At 34.5% G+C, this 15,905-nt stretch overlaps 1 protein-coding gene across 1 annotated transcript in view; it reads left to right on the forward strand.

The window, feature by feature from the left end:
• LOC150098172 (elongation factor-like GTPase 1) overlaps window positions 1–15,905 on the forward strand; it is a 451,514-nt gene that overhangs the window by 87,816 nt on the left and 347,793 nt on the right. Inside the window, exons 4-5 of the mRNA XM_090406579.1 lie at window positions 2,009–2,093; window positions 14,129–14,262. Of these exons, the coding sequence (XP_090262705.1) occupies window positions 2,009–2,093; window positions 14,129–14,262 (219 nt within the window). The remainder of the gene's footprint in view (window positions 1–2,008; window positions 2,094–14,128; window positions 14,263–15,905) is intronic.

The following is a 15,905-nucleotide window of genomic DNA, read 5'->3' on the forward strand; positions in this document are numbered from 1 at the left end:
ATAGTCAATCCTGATGAATAAACAAAAAATAAATCTAGGCTTCACTTTGCTGATTTTCATCATCATCATCAAATTCCTGCCATGTACCCACAAGGGGTGTACAGGATATGATAGTACTACATGAAAAAATTATATCATTACTAACTTCCTATCTACAATTTTCCTCCAAATCAGTCTGTTACTTGTCAAGACTCCAACATTATCAGATCTTATATTTCTATCCTCTAAGGCACTTTGTAACGTATCAATCCACCTACAGGGTGTTCGGGATAAATTTGACAGTTTCGTAAGGAAAAAGAAAATCTTCTTTGTATCTATTAAATTTAATGAATTGACAAAAAAACATTACAGGCAGAGTTAATTACAATACTATCAACAAGATTTACTCAAAATAACCACCATTAGCATCGATCACAGCTTCAATTCTGCTTCGGAACCTCGAACAAGCTGATACTACAGTCTCCCTGGGAAGGGCTGCAAAAACTGTTTTAATTTTATCCATTAACTGGGCTTTTGTATTACTGGAAGTGCGATTGGTGTCTTTTTCAACTGCGCCCCATACAAAATAATCCATGGGGTTAAGGTCTGGGGAGTTTGGAGGCCAAACATTTGGACTGGTGAAGTCGTAGAAATTTTCAGACAACCATTTTTGACTTTTCCCAGAGGTGTGGCAAGGGGCCGAATCCTGCTGCCATACATACGGCCTACCATTGGCTACCCTTGTTATCCAGGGCTTGACTACAGTTAGCAACTCCACGAACAAAGCCCGAATTCCAATGCCAGGGTTCTTCAACACCTGTTCCTGCAGATTTGCGAGGAATTCTGCTGTACGAACGCAATCAGATCGTCTGCTAGGGATCTTTCTTCTTGCTACATCCTCGTAGTCACCATTGCAAGTCTCTAGTTCATGCCTGATTGTTTTTACTGTATTCAGGGAGCATTGGGCAGCAGTCGTAATATCCTTATTTTGATGGCGGGCACGAATCATCATGATACAAGTTATTCTCTTCCATGATTCAGGTGGGTTCCAGCTATCCATCCTTTCTGACATCTTGTATATGAATGAAGAAGGGTCCAAACTTTTAAATGAAGAGAAGTGTGTGTTAATACATGTAACTTACGGAAAAATATAATTAATTATAAATATGTCAAATTTATCCCGAACACCCTGTATATCTTGGTCTTCCTCTGGGAGCTGTTTTGCTGCCAACCTGGCAGAGAACACTTGTTTTGCTAATCTTTCCTCGCCCATTCTGTTTAGGTGACCATACCACCTGAGATTAGCTCTGCTAACGCATTCCTGGATGCTGACAATGTCAAGTTCTTTTCTAATATCCTCGTTTTTAATATGATATTGCCATTGATGCCATCTGTTCACCCATAATCTTTCTCAGGACTCTCATATCTGCGGTCTCTAGTCTTTGGTCAAGTGTTTTACTTCTGACCCAGCTCTCAGATCCATAAGTTAAAACTGGTTTGAACACTGTCTTGTATACAGCTAATTTAGTGTTCCCACTAATTTCTCTCTTATTCCATATGAATTTATTCAATTGACTTCCCACCATACCAGCTTTGCTGATTCTGTTGTCTATTTCTATATTTAATTTACCATCTTCAGTAAAAATCGTGCCTAAGTAGCTGAAATGTTTTACTTGTTCCACAGGTTCTCCATTCACAACACAATTGACATTTTCAATGATTCTGCCTATTTTCATTGTCTTTGTCTTTTTATTGCTGACCTTCATACCATATCTATTACAACAACTATTCAATTTAGTCAGAGAATCTTGCAGACTTGTAGCAGATTTATTTAGAAGTATAACATTATTCGCATAAAGCAAAGAGCTGACATTAACATCTATAATTATAGTATAACTGCTGATTTTCAGTATAATGAAATTTAGTGCAGCATTTCATATAGAATTATTTATTTTATTTTATTTATTTATTTTTTTTTTTGTGATGTTTTGTGAGAGGCTTAATATGCCTTTACCTTTATCATCCACAGTTAAGATATATGGACAGCAGAAAAGATGAACAAGAAAGAGGAATAACAATGAAATCCAGCACTGTATCTATTCAGTATAATCATAGTAAGTGTTTGATTTTGTGTAATAAATAAATATTCAATATGATTTTTGTGTGTACTTTTGAAATGGGAAAAATGAAAATCTTTGTTACAATATTTACTATTAATTACTATATCATAGTTAAAACATATAAAGTAAATTTAGCACTAGCAGGGAATTAAAATGCCAAAATAAGAAAAAAAATACAAAACAAACAAGGAGATTTGATTAAGATATATGTAATCAAAATGAACACAAACTGCAAGATTTTGTCAATTATAACAATATGAGAATAATGAACTCAGTATTTGAATATAAAGAAATACATAAATATACATGGTCAGCCAGAGGATGAAATCAATTATTTATGACATTATCGCAAATTTAAATTAGTCAATCCTAGATGTAAGAGCATATTAAAGCTTTAAATCAAACTCGGATTAATTTAAGCCAGAATGGATAAAAAATAAATAAAATTGAAAATTTTTACCGAGTTACAAAATTTATTCATTACAATATCCCCGATTTAAAAATAGAAACCATGCATGAATAACACATACAAGAGGAAAATCTGAAACAAATCCTGACAAAAGTTGCAACAGAAAGTTTAGAAATAAAGAGTACACGGAATAGAAAAAAGAGGACTACGAAACCAGAACAGATCTTCCTCGTTGTCAATCTCCTGATCTCCATTAGAACATCTTCAGCAGTCTCTTCCTGGCTGAGAATTTGGTAGCCTGGGTCATTCTCATCGATGTCTACCCATTCTTCAATATCATTCTCACTGACATTATCACCAGCTCGTGTCAAAGTTTCACGGAAATCAGAACTCATGAATATACTCGAAAAGATCCAAAGACGCAATTTATAAACACTGTCGATCACTTCGAGAGTTTACTGTACTAGTAACCGTATTTCTTGTGGCAATAAATTGGAAGCCATATGGTGTGAGGTGGAATCTAACAAGATCAATTACAGCGTGGGATGTTGTTACAGACCTGGATCAGTTACTAGTGATGAAGAAATGCGTCACAAAATATAGAGTATGAGTGCGAAAAGAGTAATCATAATGGGACACTTTGATTATCCAAATATTGATTGGGTAGCAGTAAATTCTCATGAGAAGAATGAAACTGAATTTATTAAGCTGTTGCGAGACACCTTCCTCAAGCAGCTTCTGACAAAAGGAACTCGAGGTCAAAGAGTGTTAGATTTGATTATAGTGTCAGAGGGTTTTCATTTAAAGACATAACTATTCTTCTTCCTGTTAGTGGCAGTGATCATGCAGTACTCACTTGGGAAGTGACTAAGTTTATGAATGTCCCATTCAGAAAAGGTTACATTCTTGAACTATAAAGCAGTAAATTATGACCAACTGAGATGTATTCTGAGTTCAGTGGAATGATATCGGTTGCTAGATGGGAAGCATTTAAAAAATAGTTAAATGATGCAATATCAGAATGTGTCCCGAGAGTTCAAAGATGAAGTAGGGTAGGAGTCAAAGATGTATAATCTTATTAAGCAAGAGATTTGTAAGAAACGGGTGATGTGGAAGGAATACTGTGTACATAAGGATGATGTCCGTTATGAAAATTACAAGTGGCAGGCTAGAATAGTCACAACTGTTGTATGGAAAGCTAAGTCTGAGTTTGAAAAGAAACTGGCTCTGCATGCTAAAGACAACCCACATGAATGCAAATGGTGTGAGGGTGACAGATGGAGAAGACATTCGACCAATGAGTACCCATTTTGCTAAAATTATCAACCTGGTGTATGCAACATAGAGTTCACTGCTACCTCTTCACTGAATGAAGGAACTTAGGTGTATGAAGAGAAGGTATTAGAGCTGTTCCACAAACTGAATAACAATTCAGCAATAGGAACTGATGGGATATGAACATGGGTGCTAAAAGAGTGTTCAGCTGAACTGGCTATTCCTTTGACTAGGCTATATAATTTGAGTCTCAGAACAGGGAAGATTCCGGAGGATGTATCCAACTATCGGCCAATTAGTATTTCTGGAGTGGTGGTGAAATTTTGGAAAAATTGGTTAAGGTTCTCATTCAGAAATGGGTTGACAGTGAATCTCTATTTTGCAATGAACAGTGTGAGTTTACTAAAGGAAGGTCATATTTTAGCAACTTGCTCACATTCTATAATAATGTTACCATTGAACTAGACAAGGGGAATCGATACACCATAATACTTTTGGATTTTGTTAAGGCCTTGAAAAGAATATAGCATGAAAGACTGCTGCATAAATTGGAGAATATGGGTTTGGAATTATAAAATATTAGCGTGGATAAGAGGATGGTGGACTGACAAATATCAAAAAGTGGTGCACCACAAGGATCAGTCCTTGATCCACTGTTATTCTGTCAGCAACATTAATGATATTGGGAAGAATTTGACAGGTGACATGCAGCTATTTGCTGATGATGGGCAGGGTAATCAGGAATGCTGCTGATATGCAGTACTTGCAGAATGATTTGAATAGGCTGGAATTGTGGGCATGGGAAAATAGATGTCAGTAAATGCAAAGTCATGCATTTGGGCGTGATTAGATATCCAGTGTTGTATTATATTATTGGTATGATTATGCTAGAAGAAATTGATCATGCTAGAGATCTTGGAGTGTTAGTAGATAACGTTGAAGTTCAGAGGCTATGTAGTAAAGATTGCAAATACAACTCAAAAGATAATTGCAATGCTGAAACGAATGTTCACATGTAAAAATAAGAATGTCACTTTACCTCTTTACAAGGCCTTGATAAGATCTCACTAAGACTATTGTGCGGAGGTCTGGTTTCCATTATGATTCTTATATATTTGAGACGGTGCAAAGGAGAGTGTTAAAAATATCAGGATTGTGAAATACTGAAGACAGATTGAGAATTTGTAGACTGCAGAGACTAGCAAACAGGAAAAAGAGGGGTGATATGATTGAGACTTACAAACATCTGAAAAGGTCAAACAGGATTTCAATTTATGGAAGGTGGGGAAAGGAGAAGAGGGCATCCTTGAAAGCTGAGAATGAATGAATGTCGCTAAGAACGGGATACGAGCTAGATTTTTATCTCATAGGGCGGTTTGTGATTAGAATGGATTGGCATTGGATGTTGTGTGAATGAATTCAAGAATAAGTATATGATAGCCAGTGCATGTAGTATGTGTCCTCCCTAGATGAGTCTGACTTCCTGAGGGTCTCTCTTAATAATAATAGAAACAAAAGAAGACAGTTACCAGAAATAGCTAAATTTCAAGACAATAGAAGCAGAAATAGAGTATAATAGAAGCAGTGCAATTGCAAAACAAGAAGTAAGGGGGGGAAAAAAGCATAGAAAGAAATGGAAGAATTTTGTTACAGAACCAAAAAACTCTTGGATATGTCTAAGCCACAACCAGAAATCTATAAAATGATAAAACACACACACACAATGTAAAAATATAAACAATAGATTTAGAAAAATGGATAATTTATTTTAAAAATCTCTGGACTGATGATAATGAAGAATTAAAATTTTATACAACAAAAAGCATAATCTAACAGAAAATATTGTGATGTCAAAACTAAAAAAAAAAAAAATATAATCATCATCATTATCAAATTCCTGCCATGTACCCTCAAGGGGTGTACCGGATATGATAGTACTATACAGCTTTGACCCTTAAGCACCCCCAATAATTTGCATCTTTAAATTATAATTTAACTGTTATAATTCAATCATTTACTAAATTGTACTTTCATATTCTATTTTTCTATTTATTATCGATTAAAATGGCCACACCATAGAAGCTCTTATGTATTGGTCCACTCCACTATATAGCATAGTAAAACCATCTATATCTTTTTTTCCCTTTAATTTCTTTTTTGTTTCTGTTATCATGGCCGTATTAATGTTTTCAGTTCTTTTACTAATTCTAACTCCTTTGTCATTATGCTTTACACATCCCACGTGGCTAATTTTCAAATGTTCTGAGGTTCCTGATTGATTACCTTTATCGTCACTTGGTTGTTTCCATTGTTTCGCTCTGATGAATTTTCCAGTTCAGTTCAAACATCTGAGTTGTTGAAATTTTTTCTTGGTAAGATAATCAACCTTACACAAAATCTCCATCCTGGAGGACCAGGATATATCTCTTAGTCTGACCCCTACCTCTTGACTTGTTTAGCTAGAGAGACCCTACCAGTAGGTTAGCAACCACTGGTATAGCTCTTGAGGTTATTGGTGCATGCATGCCTCCTTACTGCATCAGGGTGGAGATACCATTAAGGAGAAGTTTCTTATATACCATCATGAGATATGTCATTCATGCATACTGAATTCTCATTTATATACTCACAAATGCAAAGCATATATACCATAATTCATGTCACACCTGCCTTATGAGGAAATTTCTTGTCTCTCACTCCATGATCAGGTATGCCACAAATTATTCACCCCTGCTTAGAATAAGCATGTTAATAAGCTTTGTATCCAACCTATTTGGATGCTTTTATGTGTTCTGTTTGAGATAATGCAAGTAAAATTGCTATTGTAATAATAGCTCTACAACCCATTTGAAATGCAAGTAAAATGAGCTCAAAAATGAGATCACAGATGCTTTTGATATGGGCAGTTGCAATACATATTTGCATAAAAAAAAAAGACATGAATTTTAAAAGTCCATATATTTATCTTTTATTAGTATCCTTTTAAATTACTGCTACTAGATAGCACTGCTTTAATAAACATTGATTTCTTTGGTGTCAGGCATGAACCTCTCATATTAGCAGCATAGTAAAGTATAGCTATGGGTGCTAACACAGCAGGAGAAAAGCATTAATTCCAAAATATAACCATTATGAGATTTAGGAATATATATATATATTTACATTAAGCAAAATACAGAATAAAATTATAATGCCTCTGTGACCTACAGGTCACAAATGTTCCAGTAAGCACAGTCAAACAAAATACTAAGGATGACTTTCAATCACATGCCATGACAAAAGCAGCCACTTGAAATTCGCTAAACTTTCCAATGGCTTTTTTATTCAAGGGGTGGACAACATAAACAAGGGGCTCCACTGTTGCTGATTGATAGTTGTGGAATCCATATTGCAATCAACTATATGGAAACACTAAGTTTTCATGTAGCATAGAAGTTGATTTAATGGATTTTTCAGAAATTCCTCACTGTGTGTGTGAAAGAGAGAGATTTCTGAAAGCGAGCAGTTGAATTTGTTAAGAGTTGGAAATATTGTAGTGCTATAGCAGATTCTAGAAATAGTCTCTCAGATTTATATTTGCTTCTGTATAAAAGGGAGGTTTCCCTCCATTGGATTCAGTGATCTGTATCCATGATGAGATCTGGTACTACAGAATGGCTGTAGTGCAGATAATGAATATGTTTATGTTCCTCCAAATGCATTTTTGCTGTTCTCCAGTTTTGTCCAAGGTAAGTTAGTTTGCAGAAGCAAGGGATATTTAAATACCACAATGATCTAGATGATGAGAGGATCTTTTTCTAAGCTGATAAAGGTAGGTGATTTTTGTTATGGTTTAAAGAAAGTGTGTATATGTTGTACTTTTTTTGGTGGGGAGTTAAGTTTGGGAGATGGGTAGAGAGTTCTATTGATTTTTTGAAGGGATGTCAGTGTTCTCCCCAGAAATTTTTACTAGCAGGGTGGAATGAAGCATTAGCCGGGCATACAAAAAAAAGATACTGCGCAGTATTTTCTATTATTTTTAAATACAACCCCCCTCTAATAACAGTGAAAGTTTCAGAATTTCAGGTTACTATTATCTTCATGGAATACCACCAACTAAAAGCTGACATCATTCTTTTTCTGCAAACACACACACACATACACACCACTTTCACTATCTTTCACCACCACTAACCAGTGGAATTTTTTAAACCACTCACTGTTAATACCCGATAAGCGGTGTTTAGATGCACGTTTTACATTTGAAAGAGACTCTGCAGAAGTTAATTCACCAGATCAACAGGAAATCGATGATTCTGTTGTTGGTTTAGTGTCTTCGCTACTATGCTTATCGGTTTCATCTTTCTTGGTTTTCTGACTTGACTTTTTACTCATTATGGGGTAATTTAATAATACAAAATATCATTGTTATTAAATTAATCAGAACAAATCACTGAATTGTGCACTGACCGTAATACCTGAGACACAACAAGCGTTATGTCGCAATTTTACTATTTATAAGTAATTGCTAGGAATGGGAATTGATATCACTCGAAACTGACGTCATGGTTTTCGAAAATTCCCCAAGATCACATCTATACTTGACGTACAGGCCTATTTTCTTTTACAAAATAAAATATTAAATAAATAAATGTAGATTTTTAACATCGATTTTTGCCTTCGATTCGAATTCGCTCAGTTTTCACAATTTATTTCTTTCAAACATCAAAATTATGTCTCTTTCATAAAAGATCTTCTTTGCAACTGATACTGTTGTGTTCGAGATCTCAATTTTTGTCTTCTTCCACGTGCTGATTGGTGTGCAATTGATGAAGAAATTGAGCTGGTCTCATGAGTATTGAGACTCTCTGGTTCGATTTCTCGTCACTATTAATTAAAAAATGTCTTAAATTAGTTTTCCATTCTTGCTCATTATTTAGCCATATCAATTCACAACGTTAATTAGCCAGGCAGTCAGTAAAACCAGCCAGGCGGCTCGCCCATTCAAAAGGCCCTGGGGAGAACATAGGATGTTCAAAAAATGTTCAAAAAATTGAGCATTATAAGCCATTGGCTAAAAAAGTGATGGATTTTACTTGAGAGTCTAGTGTGGTCAAAGCAGATGAATCTTGCTCTATTTGCTAAGGTTTTGATAACACCTTGCTGCTAAGAGAAGTGGTGAAGTGATAAAAAGATGGTGTATCTTCCAGCTTGGGTAAGTTTTCTGTAGACAGAAAGGGATATGGATAGTTGGGTGACAAGAGTGTAAGGAAGGATAGACACTGTTTTCCCTTATAGTGGTGAAATGACTCCTCAGGTACTGGTTTGTTGAGGTGTGCTAAAATGTTTCCAACATATCCTAGCAATATGGCTAAATGTAGTATATGTTATCACCCTAGTATAGTCGTATTGTGGGTTTGAGAGTAGCAGAATTTAGACTGCATTTTCAAAATGTTCTGTGTTTCAAAAGATTGGGGGTAGCCATAGCTGTGCCTTCAATCTGTTTGTAAATGTTTCTCTGTCTAGAGTGCATGGTAAAATGGAATAAGTGAATATTTCAGGGGAAGAAACATTCTGAAAGTTCTGAGGATTTTTTTATGGGTGCGTTAGTGAATAGGGAAACTATTATCAAAACTGAACATAATGTCATTATCCTTCAAGATGAAGTCTGACAAGCAAGATTTAAAGTGCACATTGTTTTTAACAAGTGAGTAAGTATACCCTATAATGAAAGAGCTTATTAGCTAATTGTTTGGTCACTTTATAAGTGGGGAACTATATATTGTGAGTCTTAGGGGTGTGCATGTGTTTTGGTAATCCATAAATCCAGGGAGGCCTAGGATTATAATTAATTTTTTGCATAGTTTCAGGAGATCAGGACACAGCTTTGTCTAATAATAGTGCTAATAATAATGAGTCTAATATTAACAAGTGTCCAACATTGATGAGCAGATCTGCTCCATAGCATTGGGCACTTGTCAGAAGATTTGCTCCAAAAATCTATATCATCCTTTTATCTGCAGTGTCCCCATCTCCTGCGAACTATCTTACTCTTGACAAACAGGAAAAACAACTAATAACTATATGGAGACACACAGTTTCTGTGTTTCTCGAGATAGTTAATGTATATTGTTAATAGCTTTTGTATATTGTTATAGTTAATAGAATGAAGGTACAAAACATATTTATTGGTTTGTTCCATTGGATCTGGTGATTGCTGATCACTGGATCTAATGGAACAAAATCCCCCTTTTTTACTGAAGCAGATATAAATCTAAGAGATGATTTCTATAATCTGCCACAGCATTACAATATTCTTAACACGTTCGCTGCCACGCTACTTGGGCATAATTTGTTCCCACACGCTAAGCGCTTTCGCATCTTCAAGGTCACTACGAGTAATCTCGTAGCCGGCTTATCAGAGAGAATTTTGTTTCATACGCCAACTACAAGTAATCTCGTATCACCCCACCCATATATTACATGCGCTGAAGAATGTGTTTATTGCGTCTAGTCTCTAAAAACCTTGAGTTTCACCATGACCAATAAAAGAAAACTTACTAATAAAGAATTAGAAGCTTACGCTAATATTGAGCAATGATGAATTTAATGAATTCATCATTGCAAATGGAAGGATAAATATGCACAAATTTGAAATGGTTGAAGCAAAAAATCGGAATGGTAAAATTCAATTAAAATCAAATATCGTTAGGGACTATAATTTGGGTATGTCAGTCATCAATCTTTCTTATCACATGCTTTCTTACTATTCCCCCCTTACGAAAGACAATTTGATGGTCAAAGAAATTGGCAATACGCATTTTTGATATATACATTCAAAATGCGCAGAAATTTTATAATATAATTACTGGAAACGCAATGACTGCGTTAAAATTTTGAGATCAATTTATCTCAGTTTTTGTTGGAATGGATGAGCTTACAGCATCACAGAATATCAGCAGGATTCGAGATCTTCATTATTTGGAAATTTTACCACCTATAGAAAAAAATATTCGCCGACAAAGCCATGCTGAGTATGTACACGAAACAAACAGTGACGCAAAACACGTTATTATTGTCCTGTTTGCCAGGAAAAACCACCATTGTGCATGGGAAAATTGTTTTAAAGTGTATCATTCGTAATTTGAATAAATTGGTTTTTATTTTATTGATTTAATTTTATTATTTTTATTGATTTTATCAGTTTTAAATTGATTTACAAATTACGTGTTATACTACGGATTAGCTCGCGCTTGGCATAGGAGGTTGGTAATCGACATACGAGTATATTCGTAGTTGGCTTCTGAGGCACATATATAATATACTATATTTTAGTTGAAATTATTTCCCTTCTATCAAGCCCCCAGACGTGCTCTCCACTTTATTCAAAATCCAAGGATCCAAAATAACGTAATTATACTAAGGGTTAACTCGTGTTTGGCATAGGAGGTCGGTAAATCGACATACGAGTATACTCGTAGTTGGCTTGTGAAGCTCATATACGAACTACGAGTATACTCGTAGTTGGCAGCGAACGTGTTAATAAATCTTAACAGATTTGTCTACCTCATTTTTCTAAACATCCATCTGAATATCATCTTGGGACCTTAGCACGATTCCATTACTGCACCTATAGAGGGCACCAGGACTAGGATCCTTTCTCTCATGCTGTCTGTGTTTTCTTTCTTTGTGTCTCTGAAGATGCCTTTGTGAGTCTTTAAATAACAGTTTTATTCAGGAATTAATAATAATGAGGAAGGAAAGAAGTCGCTATAATTCAACCCTAAAAATGAAGGTAATATTTTTAAATGGCAGCAATTTCAAATAGTGAAGTAGGCAAACATTAAAATGAGGAATTGGACAACAAGACTTATTCAAAACTTCTGCTAAGAAAGAAGTGGTGAAAATTGAGTCATTGTAGATGACATGAAAAAAAAAAAAAAAGGTTGTTTTTTAAGATATAAACAGAGGAGGAAATACACATCACATATATAGGAATGTTTTTAGAAAACATGGAAAGAAAACAAAGCTACTAACAATGGTAAGTGGCTGATTTATTTCTGTTCAGGATATGAAATAGCCATTATTAATACCACATGCCAGTATGTGCACACATTCACATGAAGAGAAGATATGAAAAATAAGAAAGGTCCATTTACTCTGTTATATTTGATAGATGTTATCTTCATTCTAGTTCAGGACATGAGTATGTATAAGGGATTTGAAATAGGATGTAATCATCATTTAGAGAGGAACTATAGACACAAATATACAAATATCATTCAAGAAAAAATTAAAGCATTTGAAAACAAGAATTAGACTTCTCATTAGTAGACGGAAGAAAACATTGATTCAGCCAGAGAAGCATGTAGTGAGATTCTCTACAAGGATAGAAAAATCAGAACTCTGTGATGGACTTGGAGTTAGAGGTAGTTCGGGGGGGGGGGGGGGGGATATATTGAAAGTTCCTAGCAAGTAGGTCAGTAGCTTCTAGTGTATGCTATGAAAGAATACAGAGAATGTTTGAAGATAAATATCAGGAAGATAACAATGTGCTAGAGGCAGTTGAAAAAATTTAGAAATGCAGAAAAGAGTACTGTAGAAACAATCATAGATTAGAAAAGGGAGAGCATAAAAACTGAAGATAAAGATATTCCAGATGTCTGGAGTAATCACTTTGTGAGATTTTTAAATGAAATACGTAGTAATGACTGAATGGAGGTAGATGATATTTAAGAGGAATGCACTCAGGGGTACATCTCAATACTTAGGTAAGAAAAATCCATAAAAAACTGAAATGGTGGAAAAGCAGTTGGAGTAGACGATGATGATATTTGACCAGAATATCTCCAAATATAGAGGTATAAAAGTTTTACAGTGGCCTCTAGATCGGAAGGTCAAATTCCAGATGATTGGAGTAGAGCTCATAGTTACTGTCTTTAAAAAAGAGAAATAAAACTGAATGTGAGGATTGCATAGGAATCCTATTGGTTCCCAGTAATATTTATGCAGGCATACATACTGGAGAAGCTAAGAAAAATTATGGAAGAGGAACTTGAAAACAACAAGCCAATAGAAGTTTGTCAGGATCAGATTTTTGCTTGACAAATAGTTGAGAAAAAAAATCACGGGAATATGACAGTGATTTAATTTTTTACAGATCTGGGAACGGTATTTGGCAAGATAGCAAGAGGAAAGCTATTCACACCATATATTGTTATTTAGTGTAAATGTAAGTCTGCAGTTTAAATTTTAAAAGACAGACAGAAGGATAGGATAGTTTGATGTAAAATTTGGTGTGAAGTGGGGGTGCACACCCTCTCTGCTCTTTTTCTATCTTATGTATAGATCATATATCACATTGCATTGCCACAATTCTTATAGTGTATCTCTGTGACATAAACAAAATATTGAGACTAGTAAATTGGTATTTAATTATTCTTTGTGCTATTTTCACTCTATTAAACCTCAGCATGAGCTTCAATTAACTAACCTAAATGCATGATAGATCATTATCAAGGAAAGTGACATTAAACCCTATCAAAGTTTGAGATGTTAATCTCGTCGTTTTACTTTATGCAGATGATGAAAATAGTAAAATATTTCAGTTATTTAAGAACAATTTTTAATGTAGATGACAAATTAAATATGGAAATAAGACATCAGAAGAAGTGAGTTGATGTTAGTAGGTAGCTAGTTGAATAAATTAATGTTGAATAAGTGAGAAATTTTCAGTATACAGAATAATCTTAACCAGTTTTAACTTAGAGCTGCATCAGAAATAAAATAGTTGTTCAAAAACTAAACTATGGGCATGAGAGTTTTGAGAAAAAGTACAAAGTGAATAGATGGCATAGTAGCAGAATCATATTAAAAATGAAGATATTAGAAAGAAACTTGACCATTATTAGTATTGAAGAATGTGTGAGTAGTGCTATTCTCAGATGGTATGATCACAGAAACAGAATGGGAATGGAAAAGTTATTGAAACAGATGTTTGATGCCAGTATGGCAGGAATAAAGCCCATGGAGGGGGGGGGGGGTGAATCAGGATGAAGAATCAAAATGTATTATAAGATTTGACAGTATTAGAATCCTCGCAGATAAATCATTGGAGGAAAATTATCATTATTGCTAACATTCTATTTACAATTTTCCTTTGAATTATTCTTATGTTATATTATACTTGATACTATATTTTGTGCATACATATTATCAGGAATATGATGATGGTGATATTATTGTAATCTTTGTTGAATTGCAAACTTATAGTCTGTTTTGGTGTTAAATTATTTTAAATTGCCATTAAAAAAAAAAAAAATCCTGATTCATATTAAATACAATTTAAGGTGTTTTTTATTTTAAGATGAAGAGGAGTATCTTGTAAATCTAATAGATTCCCCAGGTCATGTGGATTTTTCTGTTGAGGTATCAACAGCAGTCAGATTATGTGATGGAGCCATTGTAGTTGTTGATGTTGTAGAGGGAGTTTGCCCCCAGGTAAATGATTCAGTATTTTTCTTTTAAAGAAATCAGATTTCATTAGCATTTTCCGTTTAAAATAACTTATAGTGAATTTCCATTTTTGTTCATAATTGCAGTTTAAATACCCCTTTTATATATATATATGTATATATATGTATGTATATGTATATATGTATGTATGTATATATCTTTATTTATGGTTGTTTATACTTAATTTATACTTAATTGGTTATTCCTTGATTTAATCCTTTTTTATTTTAACCTTACTCAATTTTAGTCCTGCCAGTTGCTCCATTGTTATGTCGCTGCTTACCCTTGATTATATCTTGTTCTACCTCTAAATAGCCCTCCTTCTAATCTACTGTCATGCCCTTAAAATATTAATTCATATTTATCTCCTCTTCAGATATTGGCAAAATTTATATTATGCTGCGCCAGCCAACATCCTATAACAGAGGGGACTCTTGTTCAGGGAAATAATTCTAAATTCAAAAGGGATACACACAATAATTAATCTCACGCTAGCGCTGTGCAGATTCAGTTAGCAGTTGTGACTCGAATCTCACTTAAGCAATTATATCTAAATTCCTTCCTGCCAAAAGGTTCTATTTCATAAGTGGTGATTTGAATTCGTAATCAGGCATAAACTCAGGTATAAGGTACAAAAACATGTTTATTGGAAAAACATAAAACATTTACAGTTTAAGAAAATTCAAATACTCAATGGATTAAAATTCACTCTAAGTTAATGTTCATACTAAATCACAATGAATCTGAGTATGCTAAATCCTTCAATTATGAAAGGATAAGATTAAGTGTAAGCATAATACTACTAGGATATAATTCCTTTCACAAGTTATTCACAGAACACGCATTGAACACTTTCATTAATACTCTATCAATAACTATCTTAATTCTAAATTCATTAAGCAAGCCTAGCCATTCTCAATCAAAATACTGCCTATCAACAATTCTTGTTTGTTCCACAGGGTCTTAATTAATTCAATCAATTTCTCACTTGAAAGTTCTCTAGTAGTGTCCTTTAGTTACAGTATACACAAATTTCTTATTCTTCTAAGCAATTTTTAACATAGAATGAAAATCTTTACATTACCGGATCCTATCAGATTTCATGCTGCCATCTCATGTAGATCTGGATTATCTTACTGTATATCATGTTGGAGGCTTAATGGATTTTTTACAACACTCAAAAAGAATTAAAATAGAATTTAATACTTCCTATATTTCGTCCTAGTCACTAGGACATCTACGGGGATTACAAAAACAATTAATGTAACATGCACACAAAAACTTACAATACTAAGCCCAACCACGTGGGTGACACTAGAGTCCTATCTAGGTGGAGTGCCCTCTAAGGGCGGTAGTAGGTGGCCTGGAATGTAAGGTGGGACCTCTGGTGATGAGTGTTTCCCAAATCTTCGGAAGCTTAATGCAACCGTATTTATTAACATTTGGTTGATTTTTGAGAGCTGCTGCTGCTTCTAAGAATAGTCTCCCTTTCTTGAATTTGCTGTGGTGGAGCATGGTGGTTTTCTTCCATGATACCCTGTGGGTGGTGTCCAAAACATGGTCAGCCAAGCCTGAATGGCCATAGTTGTGTTTAACGATGTAAGACTTGTGTTCCTCCAGGCGGATGG

The sequence above is a fragment of the Typopeltis vanoorti genome, chromosome 16, assembly GCF_054136105.1.
Source record: "Typopeltis vanoorti isolate ZY-2024b chromosome 16, IOZ_Tvanoo_1.0, whole genome shotgun sequence".
Classification (NCBI taxonomy): domain Eukaryota; kingdom Metazoa; phylum Arthropoda; class Arachnida; order Uropygi; family Thelyphonidae; genus Typopeltis; species Typopeltis vanoorti.